This window comes from Bos javanicus, chromosome 19, assembly GCF_032452875.1.
Source record: "Bos javanicus breed banteng chromosome 19, ARS-OSU_banteng_1.0, whole genome shotgun sequence".
Classification (NCBI taxonomy): Eukaryota; Metazoa; Chordata; class Mammalia; order Artiodactyla; family Bovidae; genus Bos; species Bos javanicus.
Genome location: NC_083886.1, coordinates 30861868 through 30883096, shown reverse-complemented (window position 1 = coordinate 30883096; position 21229 = coordinate 30861868). Strand labels below are relative to the sequence as shown.

Sequence of the window (21229 nt, the reverse complement as noted above, 5' to 3'; positions counted from 1 at the left end):
GCAGCAGTTGCATTTACACTGGTGGTATGTAAACCACCACCCCTACCAAGGTCCTCACTCCCCCAGCTTTCGGGGCTGCTCCAAATTCAAGATTACTTATCTCCAAACATGATTTTGATATAAAACCATGCAAAACTGTAGCATCTGACCAGGTTAGAGACTAAAACATTATTTTCTTACCTATGTTCCCACTAGCTGTGACATGATCTTTCATGATTTTTCTTCTATTGGAAAAAGAAATCAATCTGAATATGTTTCAAAATCTGTCTCTACTTCCCTGAACAGAGCTTTAAAGTTCCCTGAAGTCTATATGCACATCTAAATAGCATCCATCTTGTATCTATTTCTCTGAATAGGTTTTTTTTAGATTTACGAATGCTCTAGAATCTATCAGTACAAAATTAAAAATTTAACAGATCAGAAAATTGGTATAAATCCAACATATCAGTCATATAGAGTGACAGTTTTTGCATTACTTAGAAAATGTGTATAAAAGAGAGAAATAAAAGGAAATGAACAGCGACGGTTATTAATACAATTCCAGATCTCTTCCTTTTTTAGTATTACCAGCAGTCAAGTTAATATCAAGAACTGGGAGGAGGCCAGACAGCCGAAAAATATATAAACCAGAAGTCAAGAACACCAAAATATCTTAACAAGTGATGTATCTATCAGAAAAATCACTTATTCCTCCCTGGGTTTCTTTCTTTATCTGTTAAATGAAACTTCAGAATTCTGATTCTTACTGAAATAGCTACAGATGAAAGTATGTGATGCCTGGAATTTCCTTTAAAATAACCAAGCTTGGGATGGGAATATAGATTATATAAAATTGGCCATATAGTAACTACTGAAATGCTGTATACATAGGTACATAGGAGCTTTTAACAGTATTTTCCCTACCTTTGTATAGGTTTGAAATTGCCCATAAGTTTTTAAATTAATAAAATACCAGAAGAAACAGATGATTCTTTGCCTCTCATTTTCACAAATTTTACTCCAAGAGGCAAGTACTGTCTGGGAGCTACACCCAAAGCCAAAATCACAGGCAATATCTTCAAAATATTAAAAAGAATAAACTGTGTTTAATCTGAACAGAGTCAATAATCTTCATAGTGAATGTGCACTATTTTTAAAAATGATGGTCTTGATTTCTCTTTCACAGATCGTGAGAACCAGTCCATCCTGATCACGTATGTGATTTTTCCTTCCTCTCTGATTGGTGGTGATTGTCTTAGATGTTGACAATGTGAGCTGTAGTTCTGATCTCTTCTCTGGTTTTTATTTGACAGCGGAGAATCTGGGGCAGGAAAGACTGTGAACACGAAGCGTGTCATCCAGTACTTTGCAACAATTGCAGTCACTGGGGAGAAGAAGAAGGAGGAACCTGGCAAAATGCAGGTGGGTCTGATGGGCATGCGAGAATCATGATGGGCAGGGCGCTCAGGAAGCCACGGACTTCCTTGTGTTTCTGCTCTTGTGTTTCTCTGCAGGGGACTCTGGAGGATCAGATCATCAGTGCCAACCCTCTGCTGGAGGCCTTTGGCAATGCCAAGACCGTGAGGAATGACAATTCCTCTCGCTTTGTGAGTCTCTGGGTCACAGAAGGGTTTTCTCAGGCCTTAAATGCCCATAAAGGCATGTCTCAGTCGTTATTTCAGTCTCTTCTTATTCATGTGCTATTTTGTACGTAACATCGTCTTTTTCACTTGCAAGGGTAAATTCATCAGGATCCACTTCGGGACCACAGGGAAACTGGCTTCTGCTGATATTGAAACATGTGAGTAACACAACCATTGAAACTCAAGCAGATCAACCAGGGATGTCATTTGCAGGGATACTGTCAACACGTGGTGAGCACTGAGCCTGCCGCCAGTGCTGCTCGTGAGCTAATGCTGTAATTCTCCACAATCTCCGTGTGCTCTGCTTACCTTAGTGTCAGACTGATGGCTCTGCAGCACATTCTGAAATGCCAGTCTCAGAAGCAACTATGCCATTTTTTCCAGGACAAACAGTAGGACTATTCACGGGTTCCTATATGTTATCTACAGGTTTACAACACATTTCTGTGATTTGCTCTTTTTTTTTTTTTTTTGCAGAAGGATTCACATTTATTGGTTCAAATAGAGTATCTAACATTTGCTAAACATGCATTTCACACTAACTGGCCACATTTCCACAGGTAGTCAAATTCTCAGAAAAGGGCCCATCCCTTGGCAGATGGCAGGGTCAGAGGTAGCAGAGGGCCGGGGTAGCAGAGCCTGCCAACTATCACTTGGTCGTGCAGGACTGATGGAGCCAGGTTGGCAGGCATTCTGTGATTTGCTGTTGATCTGAGGTTTGGTAGATGTTTCCAAGGTAATCCCTCACCAAGGAATCTAAGGTGAGCTGAGGAAGGAGGGGATATTAAAGATCAATTATAAGACAAAGGTCGTAAGTCATCCATATGAAAAGCTGATTTGTTACTAGAGCCTGCATACTTCACTCTTTGCTTTTAAATGGTGAGAACCTTGGGTAATTGCCATATGTATTTGGAATTCTTATATACAGTACCAACAGGATCAATCATCAAGTTGAAATCTCAATGAAGCCTATTGTAATATCCCCAATTTTAGCCAAAGACATTGTGGTTCATTTACAGGAGCATTGATATTTTTTCTAATTCCATGTCTATTTCCCCCTCTTTCCAGATCTTCTAGAAAAGTCTAGAGTTACTTTCCAGTTGAAGGCAGAAAGAAGCTACCATATTTTTTATCAGATCACTTCCAATAAGAAGCCAGATCTGATTGGTAAGAATGAACCTAAATTCACAGACAAAAGTTAAGATTTTTGTTAACTACTTTTAATGTGAAGCATACACCCTGAACTCTGTGTCCCCAGAAATGCTCCTGATCACCACCAACCCATATGATTACGCCTTTGTCAGTCAAGGGGAGATCACAGTCCCTAGCATTGATGACCAAGAAGAGCTGATGGCCACTGATGTAAGACATACACTCACTTTTAAAAAAATCTATTATGCATGGGAATGATAATAGCAACCATACTGTAAGTGTGGTTACCTTAGAATATAGTGTAAATTCATCAAAATATGTTAATATCTTCTGCCCTAACCTTTTTCCTGTCATTTCTCCTGACAGAGCGCCATAGACATCCTGGGCTTTACTTCTGAGGAGAAAGTGTCCATCTACAAGCTCACGGGGGCAGTAATGCATTATGGGAACATGAAATTCAAGCAAAAGCAGCGTGAGGAGCAAGCAGAGCCAGATGGCACTGAAGGTACCAATGAACCCCCAACTGGGTTTAAGACAGAAAATACGACAAGAAAAAATAAAAAGCTCTTCTAAACTCACATCTCCTTTGCAACTAAATTTCTGAAGGGCATACACACATTACACATACTGCACTCTGTCCTCGCCCCCTTTTCCTGTTAGCATCTCCACATCTCCGTCATTTCTACACACACCAAATAGTGTGTGTAGAAAATGAACCCTAATGGCCACTTATAAGTATGTATTTAAAAAGCACAACCTGGGGCCAGATCAGAGAGAGAATAAGACAGAACCATATGCTTACTTTGCCTTAGAAATGACAAGAAGGTACACAGGATAACTTGGCATATGGGTGTGTTTCAGCACCAGCTGGGTAAACCAAGCAGGGGGATACAATGTCTGCCCAAACACAGAGCTGGGGTGGAGGATATCCCGAGATATCTGTGCACGTGTGTGTTGTCTACATGTAAACCTGCAGACAATCTAGGCACCAAGTAAGATAAAAAGAAACTGAGAAAGAAAAGTCATATACTCTGTGGAAGGAATATGGAAATTACAGAAACCACCATGGAAGCTACAGTTATCTGCTCCTTTGAAGTCTTTCCTGACCATCCCAGTTCGACATTCTGTCTCCCTCATTTACATCATAGTCATTGGCAACATTTCAGAAGGGGACGAGGTAGGAATCATCCATTGAGATTTAGTTCCCACATTTTCAGATAAAGAAACTGGTCATTGATGGTTAAGTTGGGAAGAGCAAAATTGAGATAAGGTGTATTCATGTCACCTTTCAACCATACCTAAGAGCAGGGACTCTGGCTTTTGTCTTACGTAAAGTTATTTCCATTAACATTGGACTTATGTTTGATTTTGCTAAATGACTCAAAAGCTGCTTGCAACAAATCACCAAAGGCCAGTGTAAATGACTGATCATTTATTAGCAAGTACATGCTCTAATGTACAGAAAGCCTTGCTTGACCTTCTATAGAATTATTTAAAGTTTTTTATTTAAATAATAATGAAAATGGATTGGAGGAACCTGGAAAGACTATCTTAAAGAAACATCTGCCATTAAACAACATTTCTTGAATTGTGTCTCTGCAGTGGCTGACAAGGCTGCCTATCTCCAGAGTCTGAACTCTGCTGACCTGCTCAAAGCTCTCTGCTACCCCAGGGTCAAGGTCGGCAATGAGTATGTCACCAAAGGCCAGACTGTGCAGCAGGTAAGTGCACAACCTTCGTGAATCACACATTTTCCAGGCCTTCAGTTCATGTCTTTAATAAGACCAATAATCATTACTCTGTCCATGAAGGTGTACAATGCAGTGGGCGCTCTGGCCAAAGCCGTCTATGAGAAGATGTTCCTGTGGATGGTCACCCGCATCAACCAGCAGCTGGACACCAAGCAGCCCAGGCAGTACTTCATCGGGGTCTTGGACATCGCTGGCTTTGAGATCTTTGATGTGAGTTACCTTCAGATTAATAAAAAGTGGGAGAAAGACAATCTGGGTTTTGATATATTGGGTATTCCCCAGTGGCTCGGTGATAAAGAATTCGCCTGAAATGTAGGAGATGTGGGTTCAATCCATGGGTCAGGAAGATCCGCTGGAGGAGGGCATGGCAACCCACTCCAGTATTCTTGCTTGGAAAATCCCATGCACAGAGGAGCCTGGCGGGTTATGGTCCATGAGGTCACAAAGAGTTGGACATGAGTGAAGTGACTGAGCAGCAGCAGCATGCTGGGTATCATTCATTTACATTTGTAGTGTCTACATCGCTTTCTCCAACATAGTACCTAGGACAAAATATCTAGGAGGTAACAGGATACTAGCAGTAGTAATAATAACGGCCACACTTTATCGAGAAGTCTGTATTTCTGGCACTCTACTAAGTACTTCAAATTGTTACCCCATTTAATCTTCACAATAACCCAAGAAGGAGTAACATACTTCTAATTAAATGTGGAGGAACAGATGCAAAAAAATCAGCACGCTTGCTTAAGATCCTCCAGCCACGTACGGCAAAGCCAAGATAGGAACCTGGATCCGTAGTGTTTGGTCCATACACAAGGCTCCTTCCGTCCCATGGAGGAAAAAGGAGCTAAAAGGAGAAGCACAGTGACAGTTCATAGTCTTTCCTCTTCCAGGTTCATCTGACACCCACCATTTCCCCTCTGGGTCATTAGCTTCATCATCTATAAAAACGAAGGTGTCTATAAAGTAACGAAGATTACTATAAAGACTTCATCAGATCTTCAATGCTAGACCACACAAGGTCCCTACTTTCACAGATGTGACAATGAGAATTTACCAAATGTTTGATATGAAGAGAAATTAACCTATTAATTTCACTTTGTACATCAAATAAAGGTCTTAAGAAAAGCTTTCCTTAATAAAGTGATAGCCAAAAGTGAAAATGTGAACTTCACCTTGAATTAGAGAGTGGGGTGGTAAAAAGGTGAGGCTTTGCAATAACTTACTTTCACCCTTAAATCTGAACCCATTACTCACTGGATTGTACTTTTGTTGTACTTTTAATGCACATTATTGCCCAGGCAATCTCAGAAGGGGAAGGAGGTCGATTCTACCAGAACTCTTGCTGTGTGGCTGACAGCTTTAAACAATGCCCAGAAATCACAAAAAGGGCTCATGTCAAAAATGATCCTTTCTTTCCTGGGATTTCTGAATAAACAATAATTAGTTCATAATTTTATTTCATTACTGAATTACGCATATTTTCAATAAAAGATTTTTCAGTAATGAATTCTACCACTTTAAAAATCCATTTAACATTGGAAATTTGCTTTTGTGCAGTTCAACAGCCTGGAACAGCTGTGCATCAACTTCACCAATGAGAAACTGCAACAGTTTTTCAACCACCACATGTTCGTGCTGGAGCAGGAGGAGTACAAGAAGGAAGGCATCGAGTGGGAATTCATCGACTTTGGGATGGACCTGGCCGCCTGCATTGAGCTCATTGAGAAGGTCTGTTTGACTTCTAAAGTAAATCTGAACTGTAAGCATAACTTTCCCAAGTGTCTTAAGCAACTTCAGAAAGTATTACAGTAATCTTAAATAGACTGATATCAGAACAAGTTAGAGAATTACTTTAGAAATTATTTCCTCTTTTCAGCTTTTACAGAAGGACCAGAGAGTTTAGTTTCATTTTGTCCTGAGCAGTTTTGTTCTAACACTGACTCAAACCCAATTTGAAAGCAGCACCTCTACTGAGATGGTCTACTTCACGAGAGAAACTACCTCATTTGTTTTAAATCACCATTGTGACCCAAGACGTCAGCAATAGAAATAACTATTTTCTAAGTCAAAATTAATGCAGAGGTAACACAGCTAGAGCTTATATGAAAGATAATCTGTTTGGAAGTCAAGAAGTCAAATTGCTTGTGCTTGTTCATAATCTACCTTTAAGGAGATTAAGTACACAAAATGTCCTATATAAAGTTTGGGTCATTTATACTATTGCATATAAAGTAAACATCATTCTAAGTCACTAAGTTCTTTTCATAGAAAAATAAAACTTGGACAATACATTAATTCACCAAGTAGGTGAGTTAATGTGATAAATACAGACATTTTAATGTCACCTCCACATGCTGTGCTGACATCTGGAGTTTGTATCTAGCTATTTTTTTACTTAAAAATAATGTTATGGATCGAATGTGAGAAAGAATGATGGAAAGTCATTCTAGTGATAACAAAAGGACTATAAGCTTGATCCTGGTTTACTTTTTAAGTATATTTAATTAGGAGTGCTCATAATTCAATCAAATGACAGCCACTATACCTTTTGAGACAAGGTAGACTGACACCAACGTCTGCTTTTCTGAATTCAGCCACTGGGCATCTTCTCCATCCTGGAAGAGGAGTGCATGTTCCCCAAGGCCACAGATACCTCCTTCAAGAACAAGCTGTATGACCAGCACCTGGGCAAGTCTGCCAACTTCCAGAAGCCCAAGGTGGTCAAGGGCAGAGCCGAGGCCCACTTCTCCCTGATTCACTACGCGGGCACCGTGGACTACAACATTGCCGGCTGGCTGGACAAGAACAAGGACCCCCTGAACGACACAGTGGTTGGGCTGTACCAGAAGTCCTCCATGAAGACTCTGGCCAGTCTCTTTTCCACATATGCTAGTGCTGAAGCTGGTACTTTCTGTGCCCCTGATTTAAATTAACCTATCCCCACAGAAAGTTTACATGCCATTCCAGCCTCTGGGATACATTCATTAATGGGTTTTCTTTTTATCTTAGACAGTGGTGCAAAGAAAGGTGCTAAGAAGAAGGGCTCTTCTTTCCAGACTGTGTCAGCCCTTTTCAGGGTAAAGTACAAATTTAATTCAAAAATCCATATGGTCTCTATGACTTATTAAAATTATAGGATTTAGAATAAATTAGGAGGGAATGGAATGTTAATAGGAATTATTTCAAATATTTCCTCTTGTTCAGGGTACTTCTGTAGGGCCGAATGTTTTACCCACTACTCCTTATTATGCTCATCTCATGTATTCAGGAATTCCAAAAATGCCTTTAGGAGTTTTCTGGTTCTATAATAAGGCTGATTTTTGAGGAAGCACAGCTGAACTTCAAAGGTCTCCCTGCGGAAAGCCGTATCTTTATTCCACTAATATTGCCCTTTGAGAACATTCCTGAGTCCCTCTTTGAGAATAAGCCTGAGACACATCCTTTAGGACATCTTTCCACCAAAATGCATCTTTGTCTTTTGAGGTAGATTTAATTTTTTGTGATAGCTGAAAATTACCTAAAGCCAAATCTCGTGATTTAAATGGATGATTAAGATAGAAAAATACCTGTAAAGAATTAAATAACAGTAATAATAACATTACTACAAATAATGTGATTCTCTTGGATGGCTTAAAAACTGGTTCTTATAAAAGGGGACATATGGAGCATCTGATCTAATGGCTGCTTTGTCAGGATTTCTATGAACTTCTATAGCTAAGTCTCATTCCTTTTAAAACTAAAACGTAGATATAACATATAACCTAAACAAGAAAATGGCCCTGTTCTTTTCTCACTACCAATTTGCACTATCTCCCCAAACACACTCTTACACATATTTTCAGGATTAGAGACTCACATTACTTATTTTATATCCTAATAGTTAACTGAGATGTAAAAAATAAAGCAATTCTGACTTCTCAAAGAATATACCTAAGAATACTGAAAAATATCTACATGCTGGTTTTCTACAGTTGAGTAAATCACCACTGTCTATCATAATCAGTTATTCTGTTTCTGGAATAACTGCCCCATATGCTTCAGACTGTGAATCATCCTCAGGTATCCGAGATCCACCTACAGAAGGTCATATAGTCTCGTGATTTTAGACTCTTCAAAAAACCCAAAAGGTTACAGGTCCCAGGGAATAATAAACTCAAGAAAGGAATCAAGCACTGGGACAGTGACTGACATAGGTCACCACTGTAAACTAGTACTGTGAGAATTATTAGCACTGAGAGAGGCAAGAGAGACCTTAGAGGTGATCTCAACCATTTTCAGATGAGACCCAGAGAGACAAAAGGGATTTCAAGCAGCTCGTTAGTGGCAAAGCAAGACGGTAGTCTTTTATTTTCTGATTCTTGCTCAAGAACACTTCATGTGCCTCAATGCCACTTGAATTGGCAGTTTGTTTACAGGACAGATCCTAGGTGTCATAAATGAATACCACAGAGAGCTATATTTCTCCGTAGCACTCTGGCCTTTCAGTTATTTGGCAGGCTACAACTCTTGAGACCCTTAAAACACAGAGCAACTGAAGCCTCATAGACTTAATAGTTAAGAGAGTGCCTAGGTTCATTTCATATAATTGCCAAAAAAAGCAACCTGAAATAGAACTTTCTCATCAAGTCCCTTCTCCCTGGTTTTCTAGGAAAATTTAAATAAATTGATGACCAATCTGAGGAGCACACACCCCCACTTCGTACGCTGTATCATTCCCAATGAAACCAAAACTCCCGGTAAGATCTAAGAGCACGAAATAATCAAACAGGCACAAGTGCGACAGTTGAACTGCCCAGCAGTATGCACTCTGATCTCTTTCTAGGGGCCATGGAGCATGAGCTGGTCCTGCACCAGCTGAGGTGTAACGGGGTGCTGGAGGGCATCCGCATCTGCAGGAAGGGCTTCCCCAGCAGAATCCTCTATGGGGACTTCAAACAAAGGCCAGTCACTCCTTGTTGTATTTCACTAAATGCTGTGCTTGTTTAATCATTTTTACTGTTGTCCTCTGTTCATTGTGTTCTATGTACCCTGTTTAGTGGGTATTATGAAGTAAGTCAAATAATATAGTCTTGTGGTGGTAGAACAGAATACAGGCTAGAGGAGGTGGCATTTCTTACAAATAGGAGGGAAGCATGCATTAGCTCGTGGAAAAATATTGGATTCACCAATATGGACAATTGGGTTTTCTATTTTGCTTTCTTTCTTTTTACTGATGTTTCTTTTTGGTGTCATTTGATTTTCATATATGTTCACATCTTCCTAACCATTCATTCTTTCTTCAATGAAACAGATACAAAGTTTTAAATGCAAGTGCTATTCCAGATGGACAGTTCATTGACAGCAAGAAGGCTTCTGAGAAACTTCTTGCCTCCATCGATATTGATCACACCCAGTACAAGTTTGGACACACGAAGGTACAGCCACTATTTACTTACAGCTGATCCAAGCACCGTCTGCCGTGTCTGTCTCTCCTGTAGTCTGTGGATCATTTGTGACTTTCCCTCTCTCCAGGTTTTCTTCAAAGCTGGCCTGCTGGGTCTTCTGGAAGAAATGAGAGATGAAAAGTTGGCCCAGATTATAACAAGAACTCAAGCTGTCTGTAGGGGATTCCTAATGAGGGTAGAATACCAGAAAATGCTGCAAAGGAGGTAACAACTATACAGAGTATCAGGACGATGGGGTCCCTCCGGGACTCCACTACATCAGTCTTGCTCACTCATTAACTCTTCCATTTTTCAGTTCATATGCGCTTCTCACCCAGTTCAGAACCCACTCCTACAACACATCAGACTTTGCCCAAGCCCTCACATTTGGACTCTCATCAAAACTCTCTCCTCCCTCATTGTCTCCCTTCTATTCCTCTCACACACAGCTGCAGCAAGCACTGTTCTCATCATGCCATATTCAGTTGCAGTTCCCCATGGTCTCCCCTGTCAAATCCAAGTTGCCTCTGTGTCTGCCAAGGCCCTCTCTATTCCCCACCTCATCTGTCATCTCCAAATGCCTTGTCTTTTCCAGCCAGCCTAAACAGTTTGCTTATCTCTTATATTCTTATGTTTGCTCAAGCCCTCTCCTCTTGGCCTAATTTATTCACTCACCAGCTCACAACTTCCATTTCCTCTTCCCCTAATTAACCTCATCCAGCTCCACTGACCTAGCACGACTGCATTCCCTGTCCTTACACACACGTTTTGCATTCAGTCTGCTCATGCACACTTATTTATTTCTGCATTATAAGTTTTTCCAAGTCTTTCCATGTGTCAACATTATGGTGTATGCCTTCTTGGTTATGGTTCTCATAAATTGGACCTGTAGAAATAGAATTTCCATTTTAATAAGCTTGAAGAAGCAAACACACTGTTCAAAGGCAGTAAAACTTTGCCAGTTTACTGCTACAGTGTGCAGAAGGGATATCTTTTATTACTATTTTTAAAATGTTATTTAAATAAAACAAATTTTGGAGCTCAATACAAGCTAAATGCTCTGTAGACAACAATCTAGTTGAGCGGGTAAGAATGAGGCATTTGAAAGGATTTGAGAAAAGCCAGTATATCATTTGAAGAAGCTAACAAAAGAAGTTCACAGAGCAGATAATTCAGGGGTAATTAAATAAGAGGAGAGGCTTCAAGGAATACATGATAAATCACAACCTCAACGTAGGTTCAGTTCAGTCACTCAGTCGTGTCCGACTCTTTGCGACCCCATGAACTGCAGCATGCCAGGCCTCCCTGTCCATCACCAACTCCCAGAGTCCACCCAAACCCATGTCCATTAAGTTGGTGATGCCATCCAACCATCTCATCCTCTGTTGACCCCTTCTCCTCCTGCCCTCAATCTTTCCCAGCATCAGGGTCTTTTCAAATGAGTCAGCTCTTCGCATCAGGTGGCCAAAGTATTGGAGTTTCAGCTCCAGCATCAGTCCTTCCAAGGTGGAGCAATTCAAAAAGCAAGCCATGCCCTTTCACGGTTCTCATCAGTGTGCCCACAGCTAAGCTGCATGATCCGCTTACAACTGCCATACCCACTCCCAAATCACTAACACTGTGATTTCTCAGATGTTCTTAAAATGGTGCATGTTGCTCATATATACAAAGTATCCCTCCTCTAAAGTCAGCTTCTTTGCTAGTGTGACAGGGTCTTGGGAACACAGAATTGTTAAGTATGAGCAGTGCACATTAGCCAACAGGTCATACTGAGGACCACTCTAAGGGGGAGTGGGTGGGAATGTGTGTTTATGTGGCCTGCATATAAAATATACAGAATCTGGCATATCATTTATATGTGGGGCGGTCATTAAAAGGGGAGTTTATATGTTTAAAAAAAAATAACAACAACAACGTTGTCTCTAATGGATCAACCTACACTGATCCTTTCCTGTCATTTCAGAGAAGCCCTTTTCTGCATCCAGTATAACGTACGAGCCTTCATGAACGTCAAGCACTGGCCTTGGATGAAACTTTTTTTCAAGATCAAGCCCCTCCTCAAGAGTGCGGAGACAGAGAAGGAGATGGCCACAATGAAGGAAGAGTTTCAGAAAACCAAGGATGAACTGGCCAAATCAGAGGCCAAAAGGAAGGAACTGGAGGAAAAAATGGTGACTCTCTTGAAAGAGAAAAATGACCTACAGCTCCAGGTTCAATCTGTGAGTACCCTCTGTGCTGAATGCACCATGTCATTGACTTCAATTGCACCATTTTCTTGACTTCACAAACACCTTGGATTTACAAATGGCCTTTTCTTGAAAAAGAATATTTCCAATTGCTTTTTTCAGTATTTCACTTAACTTTCAACATTCCTATGAAGAAGGCAAGAACTACTTCCAAATTGCAAATGGGAAATTGAAGAATTTATTTAACAATGTCACAAATTTAACAGCCATGAAGGAAGCAATTTAAAGGCAAGCCCTCAAATCTCAGTCATTTTTCTGAGAAAATGACTGCTTTAATGCTTCAGCCCAGCCTGAAAAGTGGAGCCCTATTTTCTGAATACACATGTATAAGACTGCATTTAAACTCAAAAAAGACAGTCATTCTTATTTCTCTCTGGATCTCTTTTTCCCAACCCCCAGGATTTAGCCCAACAAATTGACTTGCAGTTATTTGAACTGAACTACCAGGGTAAAAGGCAGAGCTAGCGAACCCTGTGATTCTTCCTTTGATACAGATCCCGAGTTCTTAAGGTCTCTCCTCTGTTTATTGATTCAAGAAGAAGCTGAAATCAAAGTGGGACAGGCTTGGCATCAACATTCTGGCCAATTACAATCTCCCATTTCCTTAGTCCAAGTCAAGCAAGCCCAACAATGTCATGAAGAAATCCATAAAAAGGATAGCTTTCTTAAAATTTTTAAGCTATTTTCAACTTTTCCTATTGATAAATTAACTTATATGAGTTACATTTTCCTTAAAGCACAGTATCACAGCCTCTTCATTTTAACCTCTCTTCATAGGTATTATCGTTAGTCAGTGAGTAAATATGTACTAAGCGTATCACTTGAAAGCAAAGGAACCCTGAAAAGTCCCCATTATCATTCATTCAAGCATTTTAAAAACTTAAGATATAAACAAACACTGAGAAGTTAAAGAAATTCCCCAGATCAGAGTAATCTAATAAGTCAGTGGCTGAACTGATTTTTATGAGTCCTTTAGTCATTTATAAAAACCTTATTGAGTTATATAGTTTCTCAAAATTACAAGTTCTGACATACTCTAAAATTCCTTTTGAGACTAATTCTTAAAATGGAAAAGGAAACCTTGGACAATTATAGAACTGTTATGGCCTATCAGGGAGGTTTTGAGTGTATAAAAATGTTTCGTGGAAATATATTCATAGTATAAAAAATATGTTCTTTTTCTTTTTTAAATTCAACCTAGTAACTAGAGAATGACCAAAGCCAAAATGAACCAATGTGACTAAGTCAAAATCTTTGAATATTATAGCTGAAATGCTCTTAACAATCATCTATTCCAACCCTCTTAATTACATAAGATAACTGAGTATAAGAGGAATAAGGCAAATTTGAGACAAGAACTCAGGCTTTGGTCCTCCCACTCTTCTATACACTACTTTTTAAAACAGTCAATTGCTTCAATTCAGCCATTTTTCAGACTAATTTGTTTCTAAATCTATAGTCCCGGATCTAATTAGTTACATTTCTCCAAACAACGGAATAATGTTCAATTAACTTATACTCATACTGAAAAATTCATTAGCATTCAGTAAACACTTCTATTTCATGCAAAGAACAAGTTCAAAATAAGTAACAAATTCTCTAATTAGTTTCACGAATCTCCCTTCAGGAAGCTGATGCCTTGGCTGATGCAGAGGAAAGGTGTGAGCAACTGATTAAGAACAAAATCCAGCTGGAGGCTAAGATCAAGGAGGTGACTGAGAGAGCTGAAGATGAGGAAGAGATGAATGCTGAGCTGACGGCCAAGAAGAGGAAACTGGAAGACGAATGTGCAGAACTAAAGAAAGACATAGATGACCTTGAGCTGACACTGGCCAAGGTTGAGAAGGAGAAACATGCCACAGAGAACAAGGTATGAATCATACTGCCCTTTACCATGCAGAGACTTCCGTCCATCTAAGCTGCTCCACTGCAGAGGTCACTTCTCTTTTAACTCTTCTAGGTTAAAAACCTCACAGAAGAGATGGCCGGCCTGGACGAAGTCATAGCTAAGCTGACCAAGGAGAAGAAGGCTCTCCAGGAGGCCCATCAGCAGACCCTGGATGACCTGCAGGCAGAAGAGGACAAAGTCAACACCCTGAACAAAGCTAAAGCCAAGCTAGAGCAGCAAGTGGATGATGTAAGTGTGTTTTTAATATCCATTTGGAAGTTTTTTAAATTTCCTTTAATTTTTAATGAAATTTACTTTTGCATTAGCTTGAAGGGTCTCTGGAACAAGAAAAGAAACTTCGAATGGATCTAGAAAGAGCCAAGAGGAAACTGGAGGGTGACCTGAAATTGGCCCAAGAATCCATGGTAGATATAGAAAACGACAAACAGCAACTTGACGAGAAACTTAAAAAGTAGGAACTCCCGAAAAAAATTCTATATGACACCATATTTCAATTCGTAGGAGTACTAATATGTCTTGTTCTTCTGTCTAAAGGAAAGAATTTGAAATCAGCAATCTGCTAAGCAAAATTGAAGATGAGCAGGCAGTAGAAATTCAACTACAGAAGAAGATCAAAGAATTGCAGGTGAGTCATCTCACCTCCTGGAGAAGGCAATGGCACCCCACTCCAGTACTCTTGCCTGGAAAATCCCATGGATGGAGGAGCCTGGTAGGCTGCAGTCCATGGGGTCGTTAAGAGTGGGATACGACTGAGCGACTTCACTTTCACTTTCATGCATTGGAGAAGGAAATGGCAACCCACTCCAGTGTTCTTGCCTGGAGAATCCCAGGGACGGGGGAGCCTGGTGGGCTGCCATCTATGGGGTCGCACAGAGTGAGATACGACTAAAGTGACTTAGCAGCAGCATCTCACCTCCGTTTGTTTCTTCACCCCAAAAACCTGACATTGAGATGAGATCACGTTAACGTGCTATGTCACCGCCAGGCCCGCATCGAGGAGCTGGAGGAGGAGATCGAGGCTGAGCGGGCCTCCCGCGCCAAAGCAGAGAAGCTGCGCTCAGACCTCTCCCGGGAACTGGAGGAGATCAGCGAGCGGCTGGAAGAAGCAGGCGGGGCCACTTCCGCCCAGATTGAGATGAACAAGAAGCGGGAGGCCGAGTTCCAGAAGATGCGCAGGGACCTGGAGGAGGCTACCCTGCAGCACGAGGCCACGGCGGCCGCTCTTCGCAAGAAGCACGCGGACAGTGTGGCTGAGCTGGGGGAGCAGATTGACAACCTGCAGAGGGTCAAGCAGAAGCTGGAGAAGGAGAAGAGCGAAATGAAGATGGAGATCGATGACCTCAGCAGTAACGCAGAGACCGTTGCCAAAGCCAAGGTACCTGATACTCCCTTTGTTTTTATTTTCCCAAAACTATCTTTCAGTTCAGTTCAGTCACTCAGTCGTGTCCGACTCTTTGCGACCCCATGAATCGAAGCATGCCAGGCCTCCCTGTCCATCACCAACTCCCAGAGTTCACTCAGACTCACATCCGTCAAGTCAGTGATGCCATCCAGCCAACAATTTTAGCTGAGATTAATAGTGCTCATAGTGGGTTCCATGAAGGATGGGATTACTGATAAAATGGTACACGCTGGGAATTCCCTGGTGCTCCAGTGGTTAGGACTTTGCGCTCTCACTGCCGAGGGCCTGAGTTCAGTCTCTGGTCAGGGAACTAAAATCCCACAAGTCACATTCGGTGCAACCACAAAACACCAAAAAAATAGTTCAAGCAAAGTATCGAGCATTGTGCCAGACCTACAATAGGAACTTGAAAATGTGTTTTCCTCTTGTACTGAACATGCATTCCCAGCACCTTCCCTCTCAAGAATGCTCTGGTTTTCCTAGTCATGTGAGTTACATGCAATTGGTTTCACATTCAACTCCAGAGGGAGAAACTGATTGGCCTAAGTTGTCAATATAACCCAGCCCCATCAGGTAATTATTAATGATAATCTGTAAGAACCCTCACTGTTATCTGGCATTAAACATTGTTTACGGCACTGATCTAAAATTTTCTATTCTGATACATTCCATTCTATTTCGTTTTGTAAAATGCTGGATATGCTGCCCTGGTGGCTCAGTGGTAAAGAATCCTCCTGCCAATGCAAGAGATACGGGTTCAATCCCTGGATCAGGAAGATCTCCTGGAGAAGGAAATGGCAATCCACTCCAGTATTCTTGCCTGGAAAATCCAATAGACAGAGGAGCCTGGCAGGCTACAGTCTATGGGGTCATAAAAGAGTCAGACACAACTGAGCAACTAAAGCAACAAATAATTAAGATTGTTTCACAACCTTCTTTAAGTGTCAGCATCAAGTACCACTGGGATAAGTGAATAAGCTCCAACAATGACCACTTTAGGGACATCATGCACCCATCATGCTTGAAACCTAACATGTTCCATAGAGTTGGCCATAAGTTTCTAGTCACACTCGACATAGCTTTATGCCAACATAACTTCACTCTAAAAATATTTTAAGAATCAAGTATTAATTTTATTTTTTACTGCATTCAGTATCTCATCTTTCATGGCTACGTGTCCTGTAGGGAAACCTTGAAAAGATGTGCCGCACTCTAGAAGATCAAGTGAGTGAACTTAAGACAAAAGAGGAGGAGCAGCAGCGGCTGATCAACGACCTGACAGCTCAGAGAGCGCGTCTGCAGACGGAAGCCGGTAGAGATTTCCCCACAGTCCCACAACTACGTCCTAGAAAAAAGCAATTTGGGGGATTCTGAGTTAATAGCAATACTCTCATATTACAGGGGGGTAAACAAACTACCAAAATTTGCTGACAAGGTCAGGAAAAAAAAAAGCAAGAAATAATCAGCAGTTCTAGTTTATTTGTTACTCTCCGATAGCAATGCTGCTTGTTAATCTCTACTAGCCTTGGACGGAGGAGCCTGGTGGGCTGCAGTCCATGGGGTCGCTCAGAGTCGGACATGACTGAGCAACTTCACTTTCACTTCTCACTTTCATGCATTGGAGAAGGAAATGGCAACCCACTCCAGTACTCTTGCCTGGAGAATCCCAGGGACGGGGGAGCCTGGTGGGCTGCTGTCTCAGGGGTCACACAGAATCAGACACGACTGAAGTGACTCAGCAGCAGCAGCAGCAGCAGCCAATTCTATAACAATATTTGAAGTATATATCTGTCAATTTTATGTATAATATATATACAAACCTTTAGGCTTATTTTTTTATGCCACTAGCAAATTCCTTTACTTCTATAATTCTTAGGTGAATATTCCCGACAACTGGATGAGAAAGATGCTTTGGTCTCTCAGCTTTCAAGGACCAAGCAAGCATCTACTCAGCAGATTGAGGAACTGAAACGTCAGCTAGAGGAAGAAACTAAAGTAAGTTTCACCAAAGATCTTGACTAATCAAATCTAAACATGTTCAGTTAGATTCTACTTTAAGTGTATAAGTTAAATATCACTGAAGAAATGATTTCAAGTCAGTGAACTCATACTTCCGCAGGCCAAGAACGCCCTGGCCCACGCCCTGCAGTCCTCCCGGCACGACTGTGACCTGCTGCGCGAACAGTACGAGGAGGAGCAAGAGGGCAAGGCCGAGCTGCAGAGGGCGCTGTCCAAGGCCAACAGCGAGGTGGCCCAGTGGAGGACCAAGTATGAGACGGACGCCATCCAGCGCACGGAGGAGCTGGAGGAGGCCAAGTGTGTACTCTGAACTCTGGAAGAGGAAAATGACAGGTTTCCTAGCTGAGCAACTCCCAGAAAGATCTGTGATGAGGATAATAACATAACAATAGCACAGGCTAACATTTACTGAGTGTATACCATGTCTCCAATACTAATATATATTACATATTAACATTTAAATGCTTTCATAGCAATATTACATCACATTGTTATTTGTATCCCTATTTTACAGATGAGGAAATTGAGACTGTGAGAGTTAACCAACTAACACAAGAGCATATGATTAATAAATAGTACAGCTGGGATTAGAATCAGACATTCTGATGCCAGAGACCACCTTCTTAAGTACTGAGGCACAAAGACAGATCTCTTAAAACTCATAATGGGGGCCACCCAAACTGTGCATAATGTCCAGGGTCAGTCTGAATAAAGTAAAGCCTTAGTCTGTGTACAGACTAAAGGAGACCTTCAGTAAATCTTCTAGAGCATCAGGGGTAAGGGTTTTTGCATATGTTAGGCTTGTATATTTGGCACACAGTTGGGAATAAAGCAAGAATGTAGACAATTCAGAAGTGGGGTGGGGGGAAGAACCCCGCCTTTGCTTAGACTGCATGAATTGTCCTGATTTATTCCTTTCTTTTCCTGGTGAGACTCTCCAAATATACATGATTAAAAGAAACTGGCTATTTTTCTAGGAAAAAAAAGTATATAAAATAAAATGGAAAGTCTGAGAAAGCAAAAGAATATGCCCAGTATATCTGTGCCCAACAGTTAGTCTCAAATCCTTTTTGGAATGAGGTGAGATATACATTAATCAATAGAATTACCCTTGCTAATCATTCTCCCTACCATACTCAATCAGAAGCCTGCAAGTCCCCAAACCATATGCAGTAAGATACATACAACATCAGCTCCAACAATAGCCTCTAAGAATTCAAAAACAAAAAACTTGCGTTCAAACATTCACCACTTTAGACCTTTTCATAGTTTATCCATCTAGAAAGCAGTTCTGGCTACCACAGTTTTGAAAGCTGTGCTACTTGACGTCTATTTCATAGTTCAGAATTAGGATTGTGAAAGGGGGCTGAGAGCTTAGCACTTACCCCTGTTCCTGACCTTTCCCCTTAATTGCCTGGCTTACTTCTCAGGAAGAAGCTGGCCCAGCGTCTGCAGGATGCTGAGGAACACGTAGAAGCGGTGAACGCCAAATGCGCCTCCCTTGAGAAGACCAAGCAGAGGCTCCAGAATGAGGTTGAGGACCTCATGCTCGACGTGGAGAGGTCCAATGCTGCCTGCGCGGCTCTCGATAAGAAGCAGAGGAACTTTGACAAGGTGGCTCAGCCTATATAAACTCCACCCACGTTTTATTAATACTTAGTCTCCCTTTCTCCATCAGCTGACAATTGACTGCTTTTCAGGTCCTATCAGAATGGAAACAGAAGTATGAGGAAACTCAGGCTGAGCTTGAGGCCTCCCAGAAGGAGTCCCGCTCTCTCAGCACTGAGCTGTTTAAAGTCAAGAATGCCTATGAGGAGTCCCTGGACCAACTTGAAACCCTAAAGAGAGAAAACAAGAACTTGCAGCGTGAGTGCACTTGAAATTCTCTATCCTATATGGCCTTGGCAGGACCTCTCCATTTCTGACCTCTTCTCCCTTCTGTTCACCCACAGAGGAGATTTCTGACCTCACTGAGCAGATTGCTGAGGGAGGGAAGCAGATCCATGAACTGGAAAAAATAAAGAAGCAAGTGGAACAAGAGAAATGTGAAATTCAGGCTGCTTTAGAGGAAGCAGAGGTATATATTATGACGTTGGGCAATGGTACTATGAAAGGGATCCATTATTACAGAGCTGGTGAAAATTTGAACTCATATAACCTTGATGAAGGGCAATTTGATGACAGTCATCAAAAGTCTTAAAAATGGAATGCTATGACCTATCGGTTCCATTTCTAAGAATCTATCCCCTAAGACTGTTCTAAATGGAGGCAAAGTTTCAACATAAGCTATCCAATCTAAAAATAAAGTGATGCAATGATGAAATTTTCTACAGCCATTTAAATGTAATTAATACAGGGAAATATTTATGGTAGAGGATAATTTTTAAAGCAAGACATATATCTGCATATACAATTTTATCATGTGTAAATGGACATGGGTTGGGTGGACTCCGGGAGTTGGTGATGGAGAGGGAGGCCTGGCGTGCTGTGGTTCATGGAGTCACAAAGAGTCGGACATGACTGAGCAACTGAACTGAACTGAAATATGTATATATACAGGGAAAAAAACTAGAAGAAAATGCACCACATTAAAATTATGCCTCTGAGTGGAGGCACGATAGGAAGGTTTTCTCTGTTTTTATAAATTATGCCCACATGATGCAGTGAACATCTATTTTGTAATCAGAAATATATATATATATATATATATATATATATATATATGTTTTAAAACTGAGAATTTCTACAATAGGAATTAGTATAGCACTTTATACTTTACAAAGCACCCTTATTACAGAGCTTTCCTCTAAAATCCACGACTAAATAAACAGAAGGATGATTTACCTAGCAGAGTCCTGCTGCTGCTGCTGCTGCTAAGTCGCTTCAGTCGTGTCTGACTCTGTGCGACCCCATAGATGGCAGCCCACCAGGCCCCATCGTCCCTGAGATTCTCCAGGCAAGAACACTGGAGTGGGTTGCCATTTCCTCCTCCAATGCATGAAAGTGAAAAGTGAAAGTGAAGTCGCTCAGTCGTGTCCAACTCTTAGCGACCCCATGGACTGCAGCCTACCAGGCTCCTCTGTCCATGGGATTTTCCAGGCAAGAGTACTGGAGTGGGGTGCCATTGCCTAGCTGTTGTATTGTACTTTGTAAAATTAGACAAACTGATATTAGTAAGGGTTTGGCTCACAAGGGAATATCCTCCAGTCATTTTCCATTATTAATTGATCATTGTTTTGTTAAGGCATCTCTTGAACATGAAGAGGGAAAGATCCTGCGTATCCAGCTGGAGTTGAACCAGGTCAAGTCTGAAGTGGACAGGAAAATTGCTGAAAAAGATGAGGAAATCGAACAGCTGAAGAGGAACCACATTAGAGTTGTGGAGACCATGCAAAGCACACTGGATGCTGAGATCAGGAGCAGGAATGATGCCCTGAGAGTCAAGAAGAAGATGGAGGGAGATCTCAATGAGATGGAAATCCAGCTGAACCATGCCAATCGCTTGGCTGCAGAGAGCTTGAGGAACTACAGGAACACCCAAGGGATCCTGAAGGTAGATGGGTCCACTGTACAGCCCAGATGAGTGAGGGATGTAACCTGTCTCCCATTCATCACAACAGCTTGTTAAACCATCCATTTTTTTCCCTTTAACAAATTATAGCAATTCATAGTATGAGGGAGCTAAATTAAGTACACATAGAA

At 41.3% G+C, this 21229-nt stretch overlaps 1 protein-coding gene and 1 long non-coding RNA gene across 2 annotated transcripts in view; one reads left to right on the top strand and one right to left on the bottom strand.

Annotated features, from left to right (window-relative positions):
* The window catches only part of LOC133232086 (myosin-8), a 28257-nt gene that overhangs the window by 2250 nt on the left and 4778 nt on the right, over nucleotides 1-21229 (top strand). Inside the window, exons 4-32 of the mRNA XM_061391064.1 lie at nucleotides 1166-1193; nucleotides 1293-1401; nucleotides 1494-1586; nucleotides 1717-1780; nucleotides 2691-2789; nucleotides 2881-2984; nucleotides 3141-3279; nucleotides 4377-4495; nucleotides 4586-4735; nucleotides 6086-6256; nucleotides 7123-7432; nucleotides 7538-7605; nucleotides 9177-9264; nucleotides 9351-9468; nucleotides 9819-9942; nucleotides 10040-10176; nucleotides 11915-12170; nucleotides 13825-14067; nucleotides 14158-14334; nucleotides 14412-14557; nucleotides 14641-14731; nucleotides 15092-15481; nucleotides 16694-16820; nucleotides 17385-17503; nucleotides 17628-17824; nucleotides 18958-19141; nucleotides 19228-19393; nucleotides 19480-19604; nucleotides 20772-21080. Of these exons, the coding sequence (XP_061247048.1) occupies nucleotides 1166-1193; nucleotides 1293-1401; nucleotides 1494-1586; nucleotides 1717-1780; nucleotides 2691-2789; nucleotides 2881-2984; nucleotides 3141-3279; nucleotides 4377-4495; nucleotides 4586-4735; nucleotides 6086-6256; nucleotides 7123-7432; nucleotides 7538-7605; nucleotides 9177-9264; nucleotides 9351-9468; nucleotides 9819-9942; nucleotides 10040-10176; nucleotides 11915-12170; nucleotides 13825-14067; nucleotides 14158-14334; nucleotides 14412-14557; nucleotides 14641-14731; nucleotides 15092-15481; nucleotides 16694-16820; nucleotides 17385-17503; nucleotides 17628-17824; nucleotides 18958-19141; nucleotides 19228-19393; nucleotides 19480-19604; nucleotides 20772-21080 (4451 nt within the window). The remainder of the gene's footprint in view (nucleotides 1-1165; nucleotides 1194-1292; nucleotides 1402-1493; nucleotides 1587-1716; nucleotides 1781-2690; nucleotides 2790-2880; nucleotides 2985-3140; nucleotides 3280-4376; nucleotides 4496-4585; nucleotides 4736-6085; nucleotides 6257-7122; nucleotides 7433-7537; nucleotides 7606-9176; nucleotides 9265-9350; nucleotides 9469-9818; nucleotides 9943-10039; nucleotides 10177-11914; nucleotides 12171-13824; nucleotides 14068-14157; nucleotides 14335-14411; nucleotides 14558-14640; nucleotides 14732-15091; nucleotides 15482-16693; nucleotides 16821-17384; nucleotides 17504-17627; nucleotides 17825-18957; nucleotides 19142-19227; nucleotides 19394-19479; nucleotides 19605-20771; nucleotides 21081-21229) is intronic.
* LOC133232092 (uncharacterized) overlaps nucleotides 1-21229 on the bottom strand; it is a 50653-nt gene that overhangs the window by 27276 nt on the left and 2148 nt on the right. The gene's annotated exons all lie outside the window — the stretch shown is intronic.